The sequence below is a fragment of the Archocentrus centrarchus genome, chromosome 2 (assembly GCF_007364275.1).
Source record: "Archocentrus centrarchus isolate MPI-CPG fArcCen1 chromosome 2, fArcCen1, whole genome shotgun sequence".
Taxonomy (NCBI): Eukaryota; Metazoa; Chordata; class Actinopteri; order Cichliformes; family Cichlidae; genus Archocentrus; species Archocentrus centrarchus.
In genome coordinates, this window is record NC_044347.1 from 10,618,557 (window position 1) to 10,645,479 (window position 26,923).

Here is a 26,923-nt window from a genome sequence, read left to right on the forward strand (position 1 = left end):
GCCTTTCCCTTTCTCCTCCATCTTTTGAATCAGTAATGCAGCTGGTAGAGAGGTCAGTCGCTGGCCTGGAGGGCTGCTGGAGAAACCAATGTTAAGTTTCCCTTGAGAAAATGGCTGTACTGCAGAGGAAGGGGGTCTGATTGTGTGCTCTCCTCGCTGTAAATAAACAAAGCCACGCTCCGCAGCCTCGGCACCATTTCCTCTGTTGATTTAATAACCTTTGCTTGGTCTGGGGAAAGTTGACTGAGCACCGCTGATTTAATATTGTAGCACACAACATTTTTACCCTCTGCAGATGTTTCCTGCATCTTTGCCAAGTGGCCAGAATCATTAACCGAAGCTGCATGTTGAACAAAATAAGTTTGAGGCAAAGTGCAAGCTCGGCAGGTGATTTTATCTCCCATGCAGGCTTAGGGAGCTAATTTCATGAAGTCTTTTAGTCAAATTATCTTCCAGCACTGGCAGATAATGCTGCTGGGTTCGATAAAAATTTATATTTGTTGCACGCCAGTATGAAAAATAAGGAGCGTAATCTCTGAGGGGGAGGATTTCACTTGTACCAGGTAGATGTTCAGAACTATTTAATTATAATCTTGTTGGTGGTTTTGATTAATGTGCAGAAGTTTGAAGGAAAACAAGCCAGAAACAGATCCCAGCGCAGCATAAAAAAAACACACACATCTGCACTATGCGCGAACACTGGGCTTCCATTTTCTCTCTCGTGCGCTGCTCAGTAAAGTGATGGCTCAGGGTGAAAACCGTGTTAGCATCAATTGGTCTGAATATGAAGCAGAAGAAGGGAGCAGCAAGGGGTTACAGTCCAGCAGGCTGACAGTTATTTATATTGCACATAATGCACACAGAGTGGTGTTTGGCCAAAAGGCTGCAGGATGCTAAGAAGCTTGGTTTGACATATGTTTGCTATGGGCTGTGATTTCATCACCATCAGTCTGAGCATGCCCAGAGGCACCATATCGTCCAAGGGTCAGTTCAGTGTAAATTATATTTTATTAAATCAGCGGCAAATCACAACAAACAGTCGCCTCAAGAAAGAGACTATACAATAATTACAGGGAAAATCCAACAATCAAAATGACCCTCTATGAGAAGCACTTGGTGACAGTGGGAAGGAAAAACTCCCTTTTAAGAGGAGGAAACCTCCAGCAGAACCAGCAGCAGGCTGCCGTGATTGGTTGGGGCTGAGGGGAGGGAGACAGGACAAACAGATGCCGTGGAAGACGTGCAAGTGCAGATCCTTCCACTTGATTTTTGTTTTCGGGACGTGGACGAAGCTACAGGGAGGCAAATACGGCAAAGAGGTCCAGGTGTTGAGCAATGATTGTGTTAGTGTGGGCAAAAAAAAAAACTGCACAATGGCGTGTGTGCTTGTGTTGATATTCTCTATCAGACGGGTCACGACGTTGCAGTCAAACTTCATGTCAACAGGCTCATCCTGGAGGATGAATCGCTCTTTAAATGAAAACTGCTCATTTGAAGCTGGAGACCCAGCTCTCATCACCAGCAATGATCCTCTTTGGAAAATTCACACTGCACATTTTATCTGCTACTACTGTTACTATTCCTGCTAACTGCTTTATACACACACAAAAACACTTGAAAAACCTATAAAGGAAATAAAATGGGAACAAAAATCAGGAAAATATTATGACTTAATGTTTTAAGACCTGTTCAGCTGATATCAGTCTATATACACTTACCAGACACTTCATTTGGTACAACTTGCCAGTACTGGGTTGGTCCCACTTTTTCCTTCCGAGTTGCATTAATTCTTCAAGATTCAACAAGGTGCTGGAAACATTCCTCAGAGATTTTTGTCCATGTTGGCATGATAACATCACACAGTTGCTGCAGATTTGTCAGCTGCACATCTGTGATGAGAATTTCCCATTTCATCACATCCAAAGGTGCTCTCATTTGAGAACTCATTGTAATGTTCAAGAAACCAGTTTGAGGTGATTTGAGCTCTGTGACATGGTGTGTTATCCTGTTGGAAGCAGCCATCAGAGGATGGGTACACTGTGGTCATAAAGGGATGGACATGGTCTGCACCAATACTCAGGGTGTGGCAGAAATTGAGACTCATCAAACCAGGCAATGTTCTTCCAATCTTCTCTTGTCCAGTTTTGATGAGTCTGTGTGAATTGTAGCCTCAGTTTCCTGGTGTTAGCTGATAGGAGTGGCACCCGGTGTGGTCTTCTGCAGCCCATCTGCTTCAAGGTCTGCATACCTTAGCTGTAACAAGTAGTCATTTGAGTTACTGATGCCTTCAGCTTGAAACAGTCTGAGACTGAGATGAACTTTTTAAATCTGGCTCTGGAACGAAACTATACTGAACTTAAACATTTTCTTTTTTTTTTGTCATCTCAGGCTGGCTGCTCATCATGTATTTATGTATTTTTGAGCAGTGAGTATTTTTCAGTGTGAGTACACACCATACAAACTTCGTTAAAAAATAACTACAATCTGTGATGTGCAAATGGGCCACAGCCTTGAGTTACTGCAGCTCTGCTCCGGCTCGGGCTCACCTAACGAGAGACTGACTAACACATGGTGAGTGCGGTTTGTTTAACGAGCTGCTGGGAGTTCATTTGCATCCAGTGCAGTCAGGGTGAGTTTGCAAGTCTGTCATTCAGGCTCCACGCTGTGATCATTTTTGTTAATTGTTTCAGTTTTGGCGTCTTGTTTGCTTGATAAATACCCTGATTTCTCATTTAGTTGGTACCTTGGCAACTACTCAGCTTTTGAGTAAAAATAAATATAGTAAAGTTCTGAAATATCAACACCAATCGGCAATAAAAGAGTCTCCAACACTTTTTTTTGTAGTCCCATTGAAATAACATTTCCTTATGTTTCAGCTTTTTGGAAGAATTGAGGAATAAAATTAGTTCACTCTTCAAAAGTAGCAACTACTGTTACTCTAGAGTCTTAATAACAATGCTGAGTGGATGGTGATGATGATGAGAAGCTGATTGACTTTCTGTGGAGAGCCAACCTTTTGACTTTGTGCCTCTCCGATTGGTTAAGACGGCCGAGGCTGGCTGAGAAACTTGAGAAGGGATTATTTCTGAACAGCTGCCAGGCTGTTCAATGAGCCTGGCTTACAGCCGCCTTTGAGGCGTCTTTGGAGCAAATTTCAGACCCAAAAGAAACTTACATGCTGTAGCTTTGAACTGGATGTGCTTAACTCTGTCGCCGGGGTCATGGCGACGTTGAAGGACGTGAGCCTTCTTCTGTGGAAACATTAGGACGTGGCCACTCCTTTCCTATTAACTGGTTATCGACAGCTTCCTCCCTGCATGCCGCTGTGAGGCTGGTGGAGGATTTACTGTGGGAGAAGCACTGCTGATGCTGATGCTGCAGCAGTGGCGACAGATTTATTCCTCGTCCTGCCCTCTGCCACTTTACTAAGCCGCTCCCACTGACCCATATAGGGGAGTTTCTGTCACAAAGCCCCATGGAGCATCAGCATGTGATTATCAGCTGACTGCACTGGAAGGCTTTATTGTGCTGCTGTGCAGCCTTCATATGTTTTTCTGCACTATTTCTTTTTTTTCACGTGCGTCAGCTTGAGCATATGTGTCAGTGATATGAATATGCATTTGTGCATCTCTTGTGTTGCGCTGTTGTATCTGTGCATGTGTGAAAACAGGGTGGAAGGATTTCTTGTGCATGTATGTGTAGGAGGCAGAGTCAGTGGACTAAATAAAATGCCTTTTATTCTGTAGCTGACTGATTTTCATCCTGCAGTGCTGCTAAGTGGCCTAATACGTCGCCTAAGTCCTTATTCCCAGTTATCCTGCAGATCCAGTGTAATCCCAGATTACACGAGAGAGATAAGCAATAGATGGATATATAAGATTAGGCTATTACTGACCACTGAAACTTGTGGCTTAGGTACTGAAACCTGGTGAGCCTCCAAAACATAAATACAAGCTTCAAGATGAGCTCTTTTCTGTGGACTTAATTTTTTTTAAATGCCCTGTCATTATCATGCTTCTGATTTTGAAGTTTTGGTTATCCAAGATCTAAGTTTTTGTCTAAAAGTCGCACTTAAGTGGCAGAAATTGAAGCTAAAAGCCGTGGCCAATTGACTACAATTGTGACTAAAAGTAGTGAATAAATGGATTTAATTTTAGTTAATGGTAGGCTAATAGATTAATGGCTGAAACTGTGGTTAATTATGTGAAAAATCAGGACTGTGCAGTTCTGTGAAAACTAAGTCCACCCTTACTTGCTTTCATAGGAATTAAGAGGGTAAGTAGCAGTTGCTGCTAATCAGATGGACTTGATTAACTGTATCCGTTAGAGTGAGCACGTCTATAATAGCAGTTTGCTGGTCTGGAACATTCAGGTGTGTGTTAACACAATGCCACGATGTTCCCAGGAGTGGACGACCCAGCAAATTCACCCCAAGGTCAGAGGGTGCAATGCTCAGAGAAACTGCAAAAAACCCAAGAGCTACATGTCAGACTCTGCAGGCCTTAGTCAGTGCGTTAAATCTTAAAGTTCATGACAGCACAATTAGAAAAAGTCTGAACAAGTATGACTTGTTTGGAAGGGCTGCCAGGAGAAACCCTCTTCTCTCTAAAAAGAACATGGCAGCACAGCTTAGGTTGAGGTTTGTAGTAAACACTCCATACTCACAACTCTGTGCATAAATCATGCATATGAACATTTCACACACATTTTTGTACCTGAGTTTGTTTATACTCGATGAACACATTTAGAAGTGCCTCTGAGCATGTGTACAAGCAAACGAAGGCCCGGCTGTCTTAGAAAATTTAAACACGACTTTAAAATGAATACTACCACAACTAATGAAAAGAAGAAGAACTTTATTATGATTATATATGAATTCCTTTTGGTCATTATTTACAGTTTTCCAAAACACCATAATCCCCAAAATACGTGTAAAGAAAACAAAATACCAAATGGAAAGGTGTAAGTGTTTAAACATATTACATTGTTTCTTATCACATCTTATTCATCTTGTATCATTGCTGAATGTCATCACTCAGTCTTTCCTGGCACTGTCCCACGGATGTAGGAGAATTTGGATTTTGTTTTTTGCTTTTGTTTGTTTCCACTGCAGTAAGTTTCTCATCTAAGGCTGGCAGATCGCATGCTCCTTGTTCTCCATCTGTTTTCGTTTTCTTTCACTCTATTAATCTTTTTCACATCAACTTTGATATCCTGACCTTTTTTCTTGCTTGAGCCACAGTGAGTATCTCAGGGGATATGAAATGATATTCAGCACCCCCATCATTTCAGCCGGAGCCTCCCTTTTTCTGCTTTTGTTTTTATTTATTTTTTGTAACCAACGTGGCTCCAGTGGAAACACTTTGGAAAGTTGCTTCCTCCTCAGACACTATTGTTTCAGTTTCTTCAGTCAGACTTTCTCCTGCTTCTTTCACTCAACGTCGTCGTAATTTTCTACTTCACCTGGATGTAAACGTGTTTCCTTATATAGAGAAATGGGGATATGGTAGTATACAGATTGCACAAGCCTGTTGGTTCGGAATGATTACGACTCACTAACATACACACAAAAGAACAAAATAGGCCAGTGCACGCATATATTTAGTCCAAAGGTAAAAGAACATTTCTATGCAAATATTAGTGAATGAGACCCAATGATTCCAAGCACACTGACAAATATACAACAGAATGGCTGGAAAAAAAAAAAAGAGAAAAGTCCAGACCTCTGATGGGACCTTAAGAGTGCTGCTACTTTGTTGCTTGTGGTGTTTCTGCAGTTTCCACAGGTCTGCAGAGCGCCCTGTGGAGACTTTCTTTTTCACATGACTCTAAAGGTTGTGGATTTATGTGTTAAACTGTGGCTAAAAGTACTGAATAAATGGCTTGAATTGTTGAATTGTGGTTAAAGGTCAGCTAGCAGATAAATGAAATTTTAGCTGAATGTTTTGGCTAAATGGTTGGAATATTTAAAAAATAATGTGAGTAAATGATGGTAACAGTTGACCCCAGATTGATAGGTTGGATAAAACAACAGGATAAAAACTGTTAAATTCCACAACACATACATGGGTAGAGGGCTGAAATGTTCAAATTCTACCATAGGTGTTAGTTGTAACAATATAAAGCAGCCTTGACACTGACAGTTCAGCTGTAATAAATTATAACTGGGACACAGCCATCTTTTATATTATTAATAGTGTACTAACCTCCAGTTTAGGAGCCACTGTAATAGTGAATGTTGGATACAAACCTTTGCAAGCCACTTGAAACATGATTCTGTGTCATTGCAGAACATTTCAGAGATTTGGTAGCTTTAGCATCCTCTAACCTGAAGGTCACACCTTTCATGAGCTGTTGAAGAGCCCTCTAGTGCGACCCTGAAGTCTGGATTTAAGAAGTCTTTTTATTTGTTTATTTATTTTTATTTTCTTTCAGAAATACTTTCTCCCATGTGAAATCAGAGCACCCATCTCTTCCACTAGGACATTTGTGTAAGAGAGAAGCAAACTGCAGCAGCAAATAAGCTCCTTCATCACCAGCTTTAAGTGCAAATTGTGTGCTTCAACTGGTGGACTGATCCACCAAGGCTGCCCCCCCTCGTGCCCTAAAGCCTCTTTATAATTGCGGCGCTCTTTGAACTGATCTGCTCTGAGATTGGAGAATGGAAAAACCCTCTGCTCTACATGTTTGACTTGCTGATGCCTGAGCCTGCAGCACAGTCTCAATGACCAGAGTCTTCCTGCATTTTATCGGCGCAACAGCCATTTCTGGCGACTTAAAATACAGTGTATTGAACACTATGGATTAGCACGGTCTCACATGTAGATGACAAGCATGTGGGCCAAATAATGAGATGATTTATGTGAGACCGTGACAGGCTGCAGTTATGCAGCTCTGCCTTTTTTTTTTTATTAAGTAGCTCAAGTCATATGGGCACCATTAGGTGTATATTTAAATAACATTAATTCAGTTATAATTTAGTGACCTTACAATTTAGCAATGTTTGAGATCATCTGATCTTTGTGACACGGTATGTTATCCTGCTGGAAGCAGCCATCAGAAGATGGGCACACTGTGGCCATAAAGGGATGGACATGGTCAGCAACAATAGGCTGTGGTGTTTAAATAATGCTCAGTTAGTATTAAGGAGTCCAAAATGTACCATCACCGCCAGCCTGAACCATTAATACAAGGCAGGATTCGGACCCTACCATCTGAGTGTCACAGCAGAAATTGAGACTCATTCGACCAGGCAACATTTTTCAAATCTTCTATTGTCCAGTTTTAGTTAAACCATGCAAATTGTAGCATCAGTTTCCTGCTCTTAGCTGATAGGAGTGGCAGCCAGTGTGGTCTTCTGCTGCTGCAGATCAAGGTTAGACATGTTGTGCATTCAGCGATGCTCTTCTGCATACTTTAGTTATAACAAGTGGTTATCTCAATTACTGTTTCCTTCCTATCAGTTCAGTGTAATCTGGCCATTCACCTCAACAACATATTTTCTCCCAGAGAACTTCTGTTCACGTTATATTTTCTCTTTTTCAGACCATTCTCTGTAAACCCGAGAGACAGTTGTTTGGGAAAATCTCAGTAAATCAGCAGTTTCTGAAATACTCAGACCAACAACCATGCCGCGTTCAAAGTCACTTACATCACATATATTTTCCATTCTGATACTCAGTCTGAACTTCAGCAGGTCATCCTGATTATGTCTACATACCTGAATGCACTGAGTTGCTGCTGTGTGATTGGCTGATTAGATATTTGTGTTGACGAGCAGCTGAACAGGTGTACCTAATAAAAGTTGCCGGTGACATTGTTAGGATATCTCCTTATACTCAATGGGTGGATGATAAGTTGGAGAGATGTAAATGGCCACCTCAGGTTTCCAGAGGCAGAATGTCTAAACAGAGCGTGGTCTTTAAAAACAATATTTTATGTGTTCTGTGGCGTAAATAAAATGTATTTAAAACACTTAACTGTGTACCTCCAGGGCTCCACAGCTCATACGCCGGCCACGGTGGGCAAATAGATCCAGAGCTGAGGGCGGCATTGTCTCCAGACTGCCACATGACGCCTGTTTTCGATGAGCGCTCCTTCCATAGCCCCCTGTACCACAGCCCCACCCACGACCCACAGGGCTCCCTCTACAGGCCAAACACAGGTACTGCACATCCACAGACGTTACTTTGACATTAAATCCCTTAAAATGGTTTCATTTTAGTCTTTAATGAGGTATTTTTGCTAGCTGCATGTGATGGTTGGTTATTTTAAGCACCATTTAAATAAGATACAGATTTCATGTCCTAAAAAAAATTGCTTCTAAATATTTTATTGTGATTTTTCAACACTTTGATGCATTAAATTAGCCTAAAAACAGGAATAAATGCTAAAAATACCAAAAAAAAAAAAAAATTGTATTATAACCAGCAGCACTGCTGATGGTGGTCGTGGTTTCCGCCAGCAGTCTTTTTGAAATGAGGGAGTTACTCAGACAACCCAGTTTGTTTTTTGTTTTGTTTTTTCTCATCGTTCCTCAGGTTGAGAAGTGTCTCAGTTTCACATTTGCTTAGAAATTATTCCTCTAAAATCAGTGGCGGAAATCATAGTTTACAGGCACAGGAACTGTTATTACTATCGCTCCCCGAGGTCAAACTTTAATTAGGCTGAAACCTTTCATGTACTCGGCAGCTTCTTAATTGAAGTCTTTGCAGAATGATTTAAGGCTGAAGGCTCAGTGGAGTTTAATAGTGGAGGATCTAAGCAGCCATTTCAGTTTTGTTTAGTCAAGATTTAAACAGGTTTGGCCTGTGAGACATCTCACTGCCTGCTGAAGCACTTAATGTAGCATATTACTTTCACTTTTATGTGACCTTGGAGGCATTTTGTTCTCGCAGGGGGATTAAAAAAAACTGCCTCCAGAAACGCATCCTTGATGGCCAGCGAAAGAAAACTCAAATTAAATTTCCTAATTTTCTCAGGAATGGGGACCCTCCCTCGGACCACAAGCCATTGCAGCACGCTGCCGTACCAAAGAAGCAGCAGCTATGGGCTGAGCTCTGCAGCTGTATACATCGACTCCTTCCGGGTTCCCGGCGAGCCCGTCTTCTCCCACAGGCACTCTGGACTGGTGGAACAGGTGGTCACCCGAACCCCGTCCATCGAGAGCATCCATAAGGACCCCAGGTACTTAAAGTCTTCAGTCTTTTAGCTCCACCTCTTCTCAGTACCCTACAGTTTACTGTGCATGCATGTCGGTGCAGTCATCATGCAGAGCTTGCCACAGTTCTTTCTTTTTTGGGGGGGTTAGGCTGTCTCTGTGTTGTCTGCAGGCCTCTGTTGGGGCTTCACCATCTGCTGCAGGACGTCTGCTTCAATCTTGGCTGTAGATTTTTGCCTTTTCAGTCTGGCTGCATGTTCGGGCTTGCTGAATAAATTTAGGACCATTTTTGCTGATGGTATCAGATAATGATGAAGAATATGTGCATGTAAATTGTAGGTAGCCATGCAGTGGGTGTGTGGCACATAGTCTCAATAATATATGAAATTTCTATAACTTGAGCTTATTTAAAAAATTGCTAAAACTTGTACTATTCACTTGAAACCCTGTCAACATGTTGTCTGTCTGCATCTGATTTATTTGTAAATGTCTAAAGGACGACTGCTCTGGCATCCAAAAAAAATTATTTTTTTTTGTCATATTCCTCAAAGTGGCAAAAAAAAAAAAAAAAAACATCAGCAGTGATATCATGAACCTGTAATGCTGCAAAACAATAACAATAAACCCAAAATGACTTCAGGTTTACAGCAGAAATAGAGCCAACCCTGTGGAAAATTGTCTCTCCCTGTCCCTGCAGGGAGTTTGCTTGGCGTGACCCCGAGCTGCCCGAGGTCATCCACATGCTGCAGCATCACTTCCCCTCTGTACAAGCCAACGCCGCCGCCTACCTGCAGCACCTGTGCTACGGAGACAACAGGGTCAAGGTGGAGGTAAGGTGACGGCACACGCCGGGCAGCTGTCTGGATAAAAATAACCGGTCGAGACATCACAGACGTGACTCAGTCGCTGCTGCCACATTTCAAGGTTTCAAAGGCAGCTCTGCTGAGAGTTAATTCATCTTTATCCTGTCCAAAAACATCAGGAAGAACCCATTAAGAGTGTCGGTTAGGGGCAGCACAAGGCATTTAAACAGGATTAAAGGGATTTTTCATTTAAATGGTGCAGAAAGAATTATTTCTTAATCCACTGAAATACTAACGTGTCTGATCACCAGTTAATTTTAAAATTTAACAGCACAAACCTGAACAGTGTGCTTTCCTCTGTATGTGTCAGTGGCCCACGTCTTTTATCATGCGCACCGAGGTTATTATAGTTAACAAATAAAACAATATTGAGCATTTGTAAAACTAAAACATTTTAAACAAAAATAACCTGAAGTGTCTTCAATTTTAGTCCAACGCAACCAGCACGAGGAGGCATTCATCCATGTTTAGTGAGCCTGACATCTGTACATGACTGAGAGCCAACTGTCTCAAAAAGTGCTGGGATTGTGGTATCCAGAGTGTGATTTGTTCAGGGACGGACTGTAAGTGATGCATCAAGCCAAATAAAGAAGGCATCGAGCAGGTGGGAGTATGACTGACAAAGGCTGCAGTCAGGAGGCACCTTCATGAAGGAGGAACTTTCACCAGAAAACATCTGGTTACTTCATGACTCGCCACCTTATCATCATGCGTGTCCGAGTGATCCCGGGAGCTACAGTGCTGTGAAAAAGTATTTACCCCCTTCCTGATTTCTTTGGTTTTTTTGCATGTTTGTCACACTTACATGTTTCAGATCATCAAACAGATTTTAATATTAGGCAAAGATAACTCGCAAAACTTGCATTTTCAAATGATTATTTCATTTATTAAGAGGAAAAGCTATCCAAACCTAAAAAGTAACTGCCTCCTAATAACTGGTTGTGCCACCCTTGTCAGCAAGAACTGCCGTCAAGTGTTTGTGATAACGAGTCTTTCCCATCTCTGTGGAGGAATTTTTTCCCACTCTTCTTTGCAGAATTGTTTTAATTCGGCCACATTGGAGGGTTTTCCAGCATGAACAGCCTGTTTAAGGTCATGCCAGAGAATCTCAATCTGATTTAAGTCCAGACTTTGACTAGAGGGCAAATACTTTTTCACTGTACTGCATGTTGTTGCAATTAATTACTCCTCTTAGGGTCTCCCAAGGTAGACTGGTTCTGTGTGAGAGGCCAGATGAAGCACGATATCTATCTATCTATAACAGAAACAACACTGGAACGTGTTACCTCACCCATTTCAGGGTTACCGGGGCCCCACCCTGGAGCCAGGCCCAGGAAGGAGCTCATCGGTAAGTGCCTGGTGGCCAGGCCTCAACCTGAATGAGCCAAATGGGTCTGCCTTCCTGTCCTATTTTATATAGAAGATGCCAAGATCGTTACTAAAAAAAATTGTGTGTGTGTGTGTGTATCCTGGATTAGGCAACCAAGAATCAGACATCTACAAAAACCCTAAAAGGACACACAGACCTTAGAATAAATAAATAAAAAAATGCTAAATATCATCAAAAATAATGAAGAAAAGATGAAAATTAAGCAAATTAAACCATTTAAAATTTTTAGATCTTTTTTGATACTTCAAATATTTCTGTTTCTCTTTGTCTGAAAGATCTGAGTACACCTTCAGTGGCTCTTTTAGACTGACTCCTGTTTCTCCTTTTGTATCCCTGCTTCGTCTCTGAGAGTGTATTCTTAGCTTACAGAAATTGAAGTCTTGTTTTCTTTCTTTCCTCTGTTTTTTTTTGTTCTTTGATGCTGGCTGCCAAACTCGGAGCCAAAGCGCCATCTGCTCCAACAAAACTTTAAGTGACGTCAGTGCCAAATGTGCCAGCACGCCGATGCGCGCCCTTTCTCTCTTTGCTCCGCTTCCCGTGCGGTAAATAACGCCAACACAATGGTTCGGCTCTGCGTGAGAGCCATTTTAGTGCCGTTCGGTTTGTTTGGTGATGAGCTTTTAATTAGCCTTTGGAGCGGCCTGGACACACGCCTGCTCATTTAGCCAGAAACGAATGTTTTCAATGACAGTTTGAACACAGAGTCAGAGAGAAGCAGGGAGCGCCTGGAGCTCTCCTGAGACTGGGTTTATTTCGAGATGACAAAAGAAAGTTTTGAACACAGCACAGAGAAGCTTCTGCAGCTTTCCATCCTGGTTTCCTTCCAAAGTATTTCAAAAAATCATTTCCACATAAAATCAGTGCTTTGTCTAGAGACTAAAACTCACTAAATGTTATTAATGTGCTTTAATAATTTGACTTCCTTACTCTTCTTCAATTTTTGAAGAATCCGTTTCTATATTTGATCTTCCACTGTCCAGATCTTTAATTCCAGAGGAACTAAACTTTATATGTGATGACTGCACTTCTTCAGGGAGGGGCAGTCATCTGCTGCCACCGGTTGGGGAGGGAGACAGGACAAAAGACACACTGTCTGTGGGGCCGAGTACAAGAACTTCAGTTTTATCTGAATTTAGAAGCAGGAAATTATAAGTCATCCAGACCTGTATGCCTTTAAGACATTCCTGCAGTTTAACTCATTGATGTGTGTCATCTGGCTTCATGGATAGATAAAGCTGGGTATCATCTGCATAACAATGACAATGTATGCAGTGCTTTCTAATAATACTGCCTAAGGGAAGCATGTATAATGTAAATAGAACTGGTTCTAGCACAGAACCCTGTGGAACTCCATAATTAACCTTAGTGTGTGAAGAAGACTCCCCATTTACATGAACAAATTGGAGTCTATTAGATAAATATGATTCAAACCACTGCAGCGCAGTACCTTTACCTATAGCATGCTCTCATCTCTGTCATAAAATGTTATGGTCAACAGGACAAGCACAGAGATGAGTCCACTGTCGGAAGCTGTAAGAAGATCATTTGTAACCTTCACTAATGCTGTTTCTGTACTGTGATGAATTCTGAAACCTGACTGAAACTCTTCAAAGAAACTGTTCCTCTGCAGATGATCAGTTAGCTGTTTTACAACTACTCTTTCAAGATTTTTTAATGCCATTTTAATGTAGTGTATTAAAATGGCATTAGCTGTTGCGTTGTTTCAGTGAGCTTGTGCAACAATAATTATTTCCATCCAGAGTTGCATTAACTTTTCTCCAAAATCTGGCTCATACTCCCTGTTTGAGCCTAATGAATCCTGGTATTGTCATCTGGGAATATGTCCATGGCATCACTGAGTGGATTGAGGCACTCATCTGACCTCTTTTTATTTTTATTTTTAATTTTTTTTTTAGGTTGAAGCAACCCCAGATCATAACACTGCCTCCCACAGGCTCGTACTGTAGGCACTAGGCATGATGGGTCCATCACTTCATCTGTGTCTCTCTTTACCCTGTTTCACCCATCACTGTGGAGCAGGTTAAATCTGGATTCATCAGACCTTCTTCTATTCTTCCATAGTCCAATGTTTATGCTGCCGAGCAGACTGAAGCCCTTTTTCCCCAGTTAGCCTCACTGATAAGTGGTTTTCTTGAGGCTATGCAGCTGTTTAATCTCAGTCCCTTGAGTTCTCTTCACATCGCGTGTGTGGAAATGCTTTTTCTTATTCCATGAAAGTTTCAGTGATCATCATGATCAGTCAAGAATTTCTTTCCTCACATTCCTTTCTCGAAGATGATGGTCTTTCTTCGCTCACCTTCCAGGTTTTAATAATGCCTTGTAAACCCAGTTTTAGTAGTTTCAGCTATCTCCTTGGCGGTTTTCTTTGGTTGATGCAGGCAGTAATTAGAATCTTCTGGAATGGAGTCACATCTTTTTCACGACCACAGGATGTGTCTTCAGACACGGTTGTTTAAGAAATGAGAATCTGATCACTGCATCAGCCGGGGTTAAAAAGCCTGTTGCCAGCTGAACCGTATTAATCTCTGCGGTAATTACAGAGTGGAAGGCTCTTACCTATTTAAATCCAAGCCAGGCAGTGTAATGTAGTCACTCAAGGATTCAGTGTAACCAGTTAAACCATCAAAAATTACTTTAAATATTTGCGCAACTGCAACGAATGGATGGCTACCGAATACATCTAACAATGCTGCTTATTTATATTGACGGTTCATTCATCCTTTGAATTTATTTGATGAGTGATACATCTCTGTCTCGTGTGTTTTTCATCTCTCCTCCTCACTGTGGGCACGCTGCACTAAAGGTGACCTTGTGTGAACGTAAAGGATTAGAGTCTGAAAGTAATGCGCGACTGTGACAGTTATCCCTTTAAATGTGCAAGACATAAATCTAAAACTCATCCAGGAGGCACAGAAAAAGCTTTTATTTTCCATTTCTTCCTTCTGATTAAATTCCTTTTCTCTGATATGAAATTGAGGAGGGGAAGGCTGTCTGATTACTCAGCTTTCTGTCTTCAGTGATGAAGAGTGACTTACTATCCTGAAAAGCAGGATAGTAAAGCATTGCGCCTCTATCTTAAAGGAATAATTCACTCCAAAATCAGATGTCATCTTTTTGTCTTTTTTTTTTTTTTTTTTTTTTTTTTTACTTTGCGGACTTTTTATCTTAACTGCTCACAACAAGATTTTTAAAGAACTGGATGATTTCTGGAAAGAGATGTTGCAGATGAGTTGCTTTTTAGTTGTATTATTTTAAGACAAAATCTCTTCAGCTGATATGCCCAAAACTGGGTAAACAATCTAGATGGATAAACCGTAAAGTACCAAAAAAATATCATTGGTTACCAGTATCAGGCCAACCATACTAGTCATGCTTCACTGAGTAGGTTGGTTGCTAGTTGACCATCCAGGCTCAGTGGTCCACTCTGATGTCTCTACCACATCCCTCATAAGTCAGCCAGTGGTATACTTCGCTCTCATTGGCAGATGCTTCCCTTTGAAGCTGGAAAAGGGGCACCTGTGGTTCAGGTTGGAGAGCAGGTTGTCTAGCATTCGGGAAGTCGCTGAATCGATCCCCCGGCTCTTCCCATTCGCAGACTGAAGTATCTTTGGGCAAGATGCTAAACTCAGAGCTGCCCCCACTGCAGCCATCAGAGTGTGTGAGCAAATGTTAGATAAAGTGCTTAAGCATACATGAATTGGGTGAATGCTAGTCCCATCCTCTGTGGACGGCCATTTAGAGTAAAGAATAAACAATCATCCATTTTCTGCCACGTATCCAGCTGGTTTATCCATCCAGTACGGATGCCTTCTGGGCACCTCCCTTTGGAGGTTTTGTGGGCACACCTGATTGGGAAGAGTCCCCTCGGGTAGAACCACAACCCACTAGCAAGATTATATAATTCATCTGGCCTGGGAATGCCTCTGGATCCCTGAGGAGGAACTGTAAAGTGTTGATGGGAGAAGGATGTCTGAAATACCACAGATCATAACCTGACTTCAGATAAGAGCAAGAAAAAGGATCGATGGGTTAATGGATGTTATGTAGAAGTTTCTGTACATCTGCTTCTTCCACTTGTATGCAGCTGCATGCCAAAGTGTTTGAGACAACACTGTGAAAGCAGATGCTTTACTGTTTCTCACAACACATTAAAAAAAGCTACAGGAATATGTGTGTAACACTTTAACTGTAAAGATGGCTTATTTTAAAAAGTTACCAAATAACTGATTATTTGAATTGCAAAACTAATGCAGTATGATATTTACCCCTATACCCCAAGGATATCACTTTGGACTGACACAGTGGAGTCCACTTCTACATCCTCCTCCTCCTCCTTCTTTCAGCTGCTCCCTTTAGTGGAGTGATGTGACAGTGGATCGTCTGTCTCCATCCCATCCTCTCTCTAGCATCCTCCTCTGTCACACCAACCCTTCTGCATATCCTCCTTCACTACATCCATGAATCTTTTCTGTGGTTTTCCACTTCTCCTCCTTCCTGGCAGCTCCATCTTCAAAATCCTTTGTTCAGTATATCCACTATCCCTCCTCTGCACATGTCCAAACCATCTCAGCCTTGGCTCTGTAACTTTGTCTCCAGACTGCTCAACCTGAGCTGTCCCTCTGATGTACTCATTTCTAATCTAGTCCATCCTGGTCACTCACTCAGTCACTAAATCTTAACATTTTCAGCTCTGCCACCTCCAGCTCCTCCTGTCTTTTTTTTTTTTTTTTTTGTTAGAGCCGCCATGTCCAAACCATACATCATAAAACCTGCCATTTCACTCTTGCTGCTTTCCTTCTGTCACAAATCACCCCTGACACTCGTCTCCACCCTGCCTGCACTCCTTTTTCCCTCTCTTGTGAACTGTCTGTAGCTTTGGATGGTTGACCCCAGGTATTTAAATTCACTTACCTTCACTGCCTCTGCTCCCCGTTACACCTGTCTCCCTCTCATTCACACGCATGTATTCAGAATTCCTTCTACTGACTTTCATTCCTCTTCTCTCCTACATCCGTGAAACGAGAACTTAAATGAAAGGCAACAAAACCGTGCTCTGTAAACCTCAAGCACAGGACTTTGACCTGTAAATGAACATCTGTGACATTCAAGGGGTAAATCTGGGGTACTCTGGAGTTTAAGACCTGGGGTTTGTGGCAAAATCCTGGCAAAAGTTTGCAGGTAGCAATTTTATTTTTAATTTTTTTTAACTTAGGGGCTAGTTCTAAGGTAAAGGAAAAAAAAAATTGATGTTCAGAGCATGCATTATGGTCTAAAAATGAAAGCAATTGATGAAAAGGACAAACATGAATTCTCTTTGGCAACGATATTTCTATAATTAGTCTTACTGCCGCTGCCCTGGCTCCTGCTCTGCAGGTTTGTCACCTGGGAGGGATCCAGCACCTGGTGGACCTCCTAGATCATAAGGTGGCCGAGGTTCAGAAGAGCGCCTGCGGGGCCCTGAGGAACCTGGTGTATGGCAAGGCCACCGATGACAACAAGGTGACGCTGAGGAACTGTGGCGGCGTGCCGGCCCTGCTCCGCCTCTTCAGGAAAACGACTGACAATGAAGTCCGTGAACTGGTCACCGGTATGTCCAGTCAGCTTTGGTTAAAAGTGTTCTGTAGAGCTTTCTGATTGGCTGTTTCTAAAAAAACAAACAGAAGGTTCAAATAGCAGGTGGGCGGGGCTTCTGCGATTGAGATGACTATATTAAGCCTTTCCTCTCTCACTGATGTCATAGGTAGCTGAGAGTAGAAAGAACTGTTTGAAACTGTTTATAGCAGTCTGTAGCCTGAACTTCTGACTCATAGCATTCAACTCCAATTCTGACAAAGTGGTGACACTGTGTAAAATGTAAATCAAAATAGAATGCAATGATCCATAGGTGTCATAAACCCATATTTTATTTGCAATAGAACACAGAAAAGATATCAGCTATTTAAACTGACTCATTTTACTGTTTCATGAAAAATACTGGCTCGTTTTGAATTTGATGGCGGCAGCATGTCTCTAAAACGGGACAGCAAAAGGGTGACAAAAGGCTGGAAATGTGTTTACGTACTCTGCCCTCATTGTCTGAAACTTTGTCCACATTTAATATGAACATCCACCATTAGAGTGCATGCATGACAGGAAATGAGGAGTTGGAGCATTGCTGTTTTGAGGTGTTTAAACCCCCAACTGTCCTTTATTAACATTAGAATAAATGGAAACCAGAAAGGTAGAAATGCGTGTTAACTTAGTCCTCAATGTCTAATTATGCTCAGAAACTACATCGGGTACCTTTTAATTTGGTTTGGATTGAATTTGTTCAGTCCAGTGTGCATTTTTATTCCTGAAGCAGTGAAATGAGGTAAAAGCAGCATCCACACTGACAAAAAACAGTCTCTGAATATTAGTCGGACACACTGAAGTCTGTGGTGTGTGTGTGGGTGTTTGCCTGCCAGTGCAGTCCGTTGGCTCCCTGGTCGGTTGGCCAGCCGACCGGCTGCCTTGCTGGCTGAACGTCGGTCTGTGGCGCCGTCTGACTGCCTGGCAGTGTTTTTAATCTGTGTATCGGCTGTTCCGTGGGAGGTGAGAGCGGCAGCGGCTTAAACACTCAGCGAACAGTGTTGACTGAACAGATCTCGGCACAGTCCTCGGGACAGATGCTAAGATAATGTGCTTTGGAAACAGGATGCCGGCGACAACTCTGCAGCCACACCACACATACTGTTTGAAAGCAGCAGATAAGAAGCTGCTAGACACACTCCAGAAAGCACAGAGGAGACTCTTCAGTCTGATGAAATGCTTTAGAAATGTTCTATTTTTAAAGCTCGGGTTGGGACTCGGATTATTGAAGGTGCATTTCGTTCTTTGGTGGCTGCTAAAATCTGATCTTCCGCATCCCAAGACAAATGGCATTGCCTACTGTTTAGAATATAGCTACAAACCTTTTTTCCCCCAAATATTGCTCCTTTATGCTTTGAAATAAGCTGACAACATAAAGGTTTTTACTTGGCAACCTTGTTGTTAATTTTACTTGGACATAACACATGTGGTCAAATCATATCCAGAAGTTTTCAGTTCAGTTCAGACCCACTGGTGGGGGCTGGACTATGCCAGGGCTTTGTTCATAATTTTGGTCTCAGGATCTTGTCTCTACTTTTTTAGCTTCATCCAGCATGACCTCCAGCTCGCACTGGAGTCATTAGTAAGTCCTCCAAGTATGAGGTCATGGATCTCTGCCAGAAAAGAGCAAAGTGCCCACTCCAGGCTGGGAATGAGTTGCTTCCCCAAGTGGAGGAGTTCAAGTATCGTGAGGTTTGAGGGGAGGAAGGAGCAGTAGATTGACAGATCGATAGGTGCTGCTTCGGCAGTAATGCTGCACCGGTCTGTCGTAGAGAGAGCTGAGCGTCAAACAAAGCTGCTGTTACCGGTCGATCTACGTCCATATCCTCTCCTATGGTCACGAGTTCTGGGTAGCGAGTGAAAGAATGAGATCACGGACACAAGTGCTGGAAATGAACTTCGCCCAAAGGCTGGCTGGGCTGTCCCTTAGAGATAGGCTGAGGTGCTCAGAGTAGAGTCACTACTTCACATCTAATGGAGCCAGTTAAGGTGGTTCTGGCATCTGACTAGGACGCCTCCTCGGCACCTCCTGGGTGAAGTGTGTTGGGCATGTTCAATTGGGAGGAGAGCTAGGAAAGCCCAGGACCACATCTCTTGTCTGGCTTGATGTCTTCTCAGAAGAGCTGGGGGTGTTGGCCAGGGAGAAGGAGATCTGGGCATTAATGCTTAAACTGCAGCCCCCACAACCCGAACCTGGATAAGCAGCGATGGATGGATGGATGGATGGATGGACGGACGGACGGTCCAATGACTAATATGTGTTTTTACTTATTTTAACTTCTGTATCCTCTGCAGGCGTCCTGTGGAACCTCTCCTCGTGTGATGCGGTGAAGATGACCATCATCCGTGATGCTCTGTCCACGCTGACCAACACTATCATCATCCCCCACTCAGGCTGGAGCAGCGTCTCTCACCGCGACGAGCACAAAGTGAAGTTCCAGTCCTCCCTGCTGCTGCGCAACACCACCGGCTGCCTGAGGTGAGCAACAAATCGAGCGCGCCCCGCAAACACTCAGTAAGTCAGGATGTGCTCGTTGCAGAAAGCAGCTTAAGTCATAAAATGATGATAGGATTGAGGGGAAAGAACCAATTATAAACATGATCGTTATTACGGGGTTATTTATCAAAGTTTATCCCGCGTCACATTAAACGCCTCTTTAGCTAAAACCGTCCTCAAACCACACAGATCCATCCTCATTTCCATCCTGAAAATAATCGCCTCCTAAGCCTGCTGAGTAACCCGGCTCGCTGTTTGCTCATTAAATTGATTCTTGTTTTGAAATGCAAGGATGACTTTTGGATTTATTGGTCGTCTGTGCTGTCCCCCTCCCCTCCAGTCTGCTTTTCATCTTAACGGTTCTGTAAAACCACAGCTCATAATCACGGCCGTATAATCCGTCAATAAGGGGGCTCTGTAATGGAGATTTTATGCAGCCGTGAAGTCTTTAAGAAGCATTTCACCATATTGGCCTACAGAGGCAAATAACAGAGAAAGTGTGTCTCAAACTCAGAGCCCAGGATGAAGGCTTAGATATATTACCTGCACATTTTAGCAAGCGGACAAAGTTTTTTAGGTCTTGAGCTCATTTGGAAGATGTAATTCAGGGTGGAAGCTCCTTTTATCCCGTATGATTTAGTTCACTTCAGGATGTTTTGGTAATAATTGGGATTAGATTAAAGTGACATATGGCAGAGTCGCACGCTGGGAGCTGCAGAGCAGCAGGAAGAATTAAATGCTTTATATTTCAAATCAAGACACATTATAAAAGTGTATAATTGAGGGGAAAAAGTGGATTGGGAGATTAACAAGAGTTTTTCCAGCTACTTCCAGCAGTCCAAAGACATGCATGTGAGGTTAACTGGTGATTCTAAACTGGCCGTAGGTGTGAATGCAACATAGGTTAAGTACATTGAAGAAAGTGAAGTATAAATGTGCCGTATATATGAAAAGGCCTGTGAGCGGTCAGGAGGACTAGAAGTGCTTTATTAATAGTGGTCACAGTCATGGGAAAAAAGCTTTAAGGTTTTACGTAGCTACCAGGAGCTGGATTTACCTCATTTTTAAGAAGAAGATGATTTCTTATTAAGTACTGATACGTGAGATTAATCTGACCAGTGAACATCTGCGCCGCTTTTCCACTAGTATCTACTCGACTCAGCTCGGTTTTTAGGGTTTTCCGTGAGGTGGTAGTACCTGGTACCAGATGCTTTTGTAGTACCTGCACAGCTGCGGTTCCACGCGATCTGAGTCGAGCCGAAAATGTGATGTGAGCGGACTGCTGCTGATTGGCCAGGCAGGGACGTCGCTATATGAGTCACGAGAGCGACTGCGTCACAAGAATCAAACCCGCTGTGTTTGAAACGAGGGAAATGGCTGCACACTAACGAACACAGAGGTTTTCGTGCTTGTGTCATGGGACTTTCGGGCCACCTTGCTGTGACGACCCCACCCACACAAAGGCTGTCTGAGCTCAGTCGCTCAGGAGGGGCTGAGAGTGGTCGTCTTTCCACATTGAAAAGAACCAGCTGAGGTGGTTCTGGGTGAGGTGGTTTGGGCATGTCTGACTTGGGTGAACACCCAGGACATGCTGGGGAGATTCGCTCTGAAGGAGGAGGAGGAGGAGGAGGCTGCTGAGGAGAGAGGAAGGTCTAATCATCTCTGCTTAGACTGCTGCACAGTTGGCAGAAAATGGATAATTCAGCAAGCTGAACCCTGCAAAGAAAACTGGCTAGTTATTTTTTTAATGTGGTGCTTTAATGCCTATTTCTGCTTTGCACTGCAAAGGGCACCTGATGTAAACAATCTGTTTGCATTATTGCCGCCCACATGAAGAACAAAACGAGGCCGTGTTATGATTAATATTCCAAACATTTTTTCTTTCTCTGATCCTGATTCGCAACTCTTGATATTTCATCAAGAGTTTTGTCCTTTAATTCACCCAGGTGGAGAATATCTCACATTATCTGAGCTCATTTCAAAGTGAAGGCATGACTTAACATTTTGAAGATGGCTGAGATGGTTCATGATTGCAGGAGTCACGAATGCATCAAAGTGCATTTGCTCTTTTTTTGCCTTTCCTTTCTCTTATTCATGGCAGCCAGTATGTGGAAGCTCCATCGGTGCATAGTTTGACGTGTTTATCACAGCCCACATCTTCTACAGCTGCATTTTATGTCCCCTCCTCCAGCTGTAGGCAGCACCTTTGTCTGTTACATCAAAATAAATCAACAAATCTCGGTGTTAAATGTCCTGGACGTGACTGCAAAGCACGCACACGCGCATCAGGAGATTTGCCTTTGGTGACGACGACGGGTTTTCCAGAAGTTATACTGAGAACTGTTACTTTCTGCTACCACTTCAGCTCCAACCGCAAATCATGTCATAGCCATGTACAAACATTCTAATCAGAAAGTCGCTGGTTTGATTCCCGGCTCCCGTAGTCTGCATGTCGAAGTATCCTTGGGCTGGAAACTGAACCCTGAGTGATTTTAAATCCAGAGGTGACCGCGCTTTTAAGGTTGTAACACCTGAACTCTGGAGTTTCCTTCCTTCCTGATTTGTTTTATTTTGGACATGGGGCCTCGTGCGGGACTTTTGACACAAATATCTGAGTCGGACCGCCGTGTAACATCTTCTCCAGCACATCCAAAGACTCTCATTAGGGTTAAGGTCTGGATTCTGTGGTGGCCAATCCATGCTTCCTGAACCACTCTTTCTTTTTTGGGATCCTGATGAATCCTGGAATTGTCATCTTGGAATATGTCCACGCCATCAGCGAAGGAAAAAAAAAAAATCATGGTCAATCAATGTATTCAAGTAGCCAGCTGAACTCTTTTTTTGTTGTTGTTTTATTTGATCATGACACTAACCCCCTCAGGCTTGTACTGGAGGTGGGTGCATCATTTCACCTGCCTCTCCTCTCACCCTGATGCACCCATCACTCTGCAACAAGGTGAATCTGGACTCAGCGGACCGCACGACCTTTTTCTGGAGTCTATTCTTTATGCTCCCAAGCTAACTGACTTTTTTTTATTTTTTTCGGATTAGCCTCACTGATACGGCGTTTCCTTAAGGCTGCACAGCTGTTTGGTCCCAACTGCTTGAGATGATCTCTTTGGATTGTGCTCCTCCTGTTTTCATTGAGGGCTTTTTTCCAAGCACATTTCTTCCTCAGACATGATGGCTCCCCTCTATCCTTCCAGGTTTTAATAATAGCAGTTTCAGCTTCTCTTTAGCTGTTTTCTGTGCTTGATGCAGGCAACAGGATGTGTCTTCAGACACTGAGGAGGTGCTCACTGCATCGGTTAGGATTAAAGAACCTGTTGCCAGCAGAAACACATTAATCCTTCAGTAATTATCCAACTTTTTGCTCCATTAAATCCAGGTGGTGACTCTTTGTAACTGTATGCTTATATATAAAAAATAGGTGCTCCTGTTGCACTGAGATTCTTTTCTTTGTGATCTAGGTCGTTTTCTTGTTGTACAGATATTCTCCAAGTGGTAAAATCTTTTATCCATCTCCTATGTGTCTCTTTTGTCAGTCGAGGAGAAACCGTACCTGTAAGGTAACACTGAGAGTCTTTAGGATGCTTCTCTTAGGTGTGGATTTATTAACAAAAAACTTCAAAACAGCATCTGTCAAGTGACTCTAACGGCTCTGAATCTGAATCATAAGAATGAAACTTGCTGAGTGGAGACTTCCAGTCCAGGTGTGCTCCCTGAAGCAGGAAATATGCACGACGCGTCTCCAGCACAACAGCTTGAAGCGCTGCGGCGTGTGCGCAGCAGCCTCTGGCACTTCCCTTCACTCACACTGGCGTGAGGCTGTAGGTTGACAGTATGGAAATGCATTGTGGGATTTCTTTGCTGTTGTTGTGCAGTCTTCTCATGTCAGCTCTCCATTAGCAGCAGCTGCAGGTTCCTATTGGAGGATCAGCTCCCTACTTTACTGTATCCAGGCAGGTTTGAAGCCACCCAGTGGGGGAATCCACACACTGCACCTCAGTCTGAATTAATGTGCGTTTCCTTCCATGTGTTTGTGTGTGTCTGTGTGTGTGTGTGAGGAACCTGAGCTCAGCAGGGGAGGAGGCGAGGAGTCAGCTGCGTTGCTGTGAAGGTCTGGTCGACTCGCTGCTCCACGTCCTCAGAGCCTGCGTCAACACCTCCGATTACGACAGCAAGGTGCAGCAAAGCACACACACTCACACGAGTGTTTGAGTCACGTTTTGTCAGCGTTTATCCCCCCGGAGAGTCGTCCCAACATAACCGGACCCAACCCCATCTGGAACCACACTCATGGGACCTGATTCTGGTCCCTAAATGGGAGATGGCACTTAGATAAATACACAAATACTGCAGTATGTGCAAACTACAGCTACTGAAACTGCTATTATGATGATTCCCTGATTTAAATCAGTGAAGGGTTAACATTTAGAAACAGGGGGGTTAATGGGCTTTTTTAGCTCTAACTGATGTGGTCTGTAAGTTGTGCTCTTTGTCGCTAGTTTGTATGTGGAATAAATAGTTATTAAATCTGATGCACAAATTTATTTCCAATGAAAAAGCGCTGACAGAACACACATTTAATAGTTCTGCTTGTTTTGGTATAGAAATTAAAGGACTTGGATTGGACAGACACTTTTTTCTGACAGATTTTTACCACTAAAACTTTACTTTTCGATATATTAAGTACATAAAGTGGTAGTGACAGTTAGTTGTTCATCATTTTGTGTGATTTTACGTGCCCAGGTCACATAACTTACTGTACATGTGTTTAGATGTTATTGTGTTTTCCAGAATTGAACTAAAGGGGGCAGCATTTTACCAGTAAGTGTGGTGAAATGTTATCGGAGCTGAGCTAATCTTCAGCTTTTGCCATTTGTTTTTAGGTACCCCCCGTTTTCCCAAAAAGCTTTGCATTTCCCCAGGCCGCCATTGTGAATAAATGTGTATTTTTAATGACTTGCCTGGTTTTGTAAAGGTTATATTGACTCACATGCACCATCTTGTGGTATAAATTGGTGTTGCAAGAAAGTAAAGCCTGCTCTGAGTTCATCTTCAGCTGATTACCCTTTTTAATTGGCAGGAAGCTCAAAGTCAAAAACAATAATGGAAATTTCTCCCGCTTTCTCTTGTAGATTGTGGAGAACAGCGTCTGCACCCTGAGGAACCTCTCGTACCGCCTGGAGGTGGAGATGCCCTCTTCCCGTCTCCTCGGCAACCAGGAGCTGGACACCCTGCTGGGGTTCTCCTCCCCAGCCAAGGAGCTGGACTACCTCTGCTGGGGCAAGAGGAGGCGCGGCAGGAAAAGGGGCGGCTGGCCCGACACCAAGGTATGAGTGAGACTATTTTCGGGCCTATTTTGAGTGCTTGAAAAGATGTTTAGTGCTTTAAAAATGCATCAACATGAGGAAGAGCAATTACTGACCTCATTAATTATTCCCCTGGCTGTTTTCCCCACTTAAAACCCCTTTAAGCCTTTGTGGTCTTTTGTTCTGGTGTTTCTGGTGGCTTGAAACTTGTTGTCCGACCATAGAGAATGCAAGCATGGAGAAAACCCAAGATCCTAATGTAGGAAGTTTGTGTCTCAGTTGATGCTGAGCCCAAAGACTCCGAGTTTGTTCAGTCCTGGTGGAGAAAGGGTTTTACAGTAATAGTGTTGCTGGGATCGTTATACCTCACATGGCTTCCCTCCAGACTGTCCAAGCGCTCAATAATGTGGTGTGACGAACTCCCTCTGAAACTGTTGAGAAAGCGGCTCAAAATTCACATTTTTCAGAGCTTGTTTTGTTCTTGGTATCATAGTGACGGATGGTGTTTCTGTTGGTTTCCATCAGGGAATGTAGAGACTGGAGTCTGGTTTAAGTTTTAGCTGCCATCTTTGCCACTTAGGAGAAAAATTTCATTTCCTACTCGGCAATCTGGGAACCCAAAACCTAATCTGCTGATGGAGCATCTCATTGGTGATTCTAAATTGGCTGTAGGTATTTGTTTTTATGTAAATAAAGGTTTTCCTCTGTACTTTATTAGCACCCAATGAGCCTCAGAAGAATCACCCTTTAAGCTCTCACTGGGTGTGTTGCTGATGTATTCCCCGTAATAAGACCTGATGATCTGAACTCAATATCACGTTCTGCGCGTTTGATTGTTTTTTGTCGCAGTGGGACGGCGTTGGGCCAATCCCGGGTTTCTCCCAGTCTCTGAGAGGGGCGGAGCTGCTGTGGCACCCGATGGTGGTGAAGCCGTACCTCAACCTGCTGGCTGAAAGCTCCAACCCTGCCACACTGGAGGGCGCCGCCGGGTCCCTGCAGAACCTCTCCGCAGGAAACTGGAAGGTAAGGCCTCCTCTGTGGCTAACACAAGGGTGTTGCTCAGTTCACAAACAGGAAGCCGCAGATTCTCCTAATTATATACAGTACTGGGCAAAAGTCTTGAGCCACCCTTCATTTCTTTATATTTTGCTTTAACATGATCAGCAATAGTTCTCCAGGCTGGACATTGGCTGCTTTTTCACTCTGTCTCAGTCCTTGTTCCTGACCATTTTCAGAGCAGTGTTTTCTTTTGTTTGTTAAGCCACTTAACACCAACCTATGAATCATTCAAGCATAAAAAGGCTCCTATCTCAAGGGATGAACCAATGTGGTGTCTACACATAACAGACAATTTCACAAAGAATCCATTTCAAATCTTCAGGCACTTTGTTATTTACAGAACGTATCTGATGGGGAAAACACTGCTTTACTTCCTTCAGGGCTTTTAAAACTGTGCTGTTTCTTTTTACGCAGTTCTCTGCATACATCCGAGCGGCGGTGCGTAAGGAGAAGGGCCTTCCCATCCTGGTGGAGCTGCTGAGGATGGACAACGACCGGGTGGTCTGCTCTGTTGCCACCGCTCTTCGCAACATGGCGCTGGACAGCCGCAACAAGGAGCTGATAGGTCCAAACACACACTGAGCCTGACACACACACACACACACACACACTCACACGCACAGGAACAAAGAAACTGTGATGAACAGTTATCAGGTCTTATCACTCCACTTAGTCTGTGACAGCTCATCGCCCTCTAGTGGTGAAATAATCCTGAGTTTGAAGCCTGTCCTGCCTACAAACAGATTACACAGTTACAGCTAAAATGATGCCTAAATGCAGCTCCTGGGAAGGGAGAACACCTGAAACCTGGCCGAGACACAGTAAACAACCATTCTTGGGTCTAACTAGCTCTTTATTAACAGCACAGGTGAGGCAAACCCGCCAATGATGCAGCATCTTACCACGCCCGGGTGTAGAGCTGCAGTAAAAGGAACAAAAAACAGACTTAAACTCTGAAAGCAGCCATAAAAACTGATCCAGCCAGTTCCAAAATAAATGTCTCTCAGT

At 43.2% G+C, this 26,923-nt stretch overlaps 1 protein-coding gene across 1 annotated transcript in view; it reads left to right on the top strand.

Annotated features, from left to right (window-relative positions):
• Window positions 1–26,923, top strand: part of LOC115794826 (plakophilin-4-like) — a 75,992-nt gene that overhangs the window by 37,085 nt on the left and 11,984 nt on the right. The window contains exons 8-16 of the mRNA XM_030750489.1: window positions 7,994–8,164; window positions 8,982–9,186; window positions 9,858–9,990; window positions 16,808–17,021; window positions 19,340–19,523; window positions 23,609–23,726; window positions 24,683–24,877; window positions 25,706–25,879; window positions 26,330–26,480. Of these exons, the coding sequence (XP_030606349.1) occupies window positions 7,994–8,164; window positions 8,982–9,186; window positions 9,858–9,990; window positions 16,808–17,021; window positions 19,340–19,523; window positions 23,609–23,726; window positions 24,683–24,877; window positions 25,706–25,879; window positions 26,330–26,480 (1,545 nt within the window). The remainder of the gene's footprint in view (window positions 1–7,993; window positions 8,165–8,981; window positions 9,187–9,857; window positions 9,991–16,807; window positions 17,022–19,339; window positions 19,524–23,608; window positions 23,727–24,682; window positions 24,878–25,705; window positions 25,880–26,329; window positions 26,481–26,923) is intronic.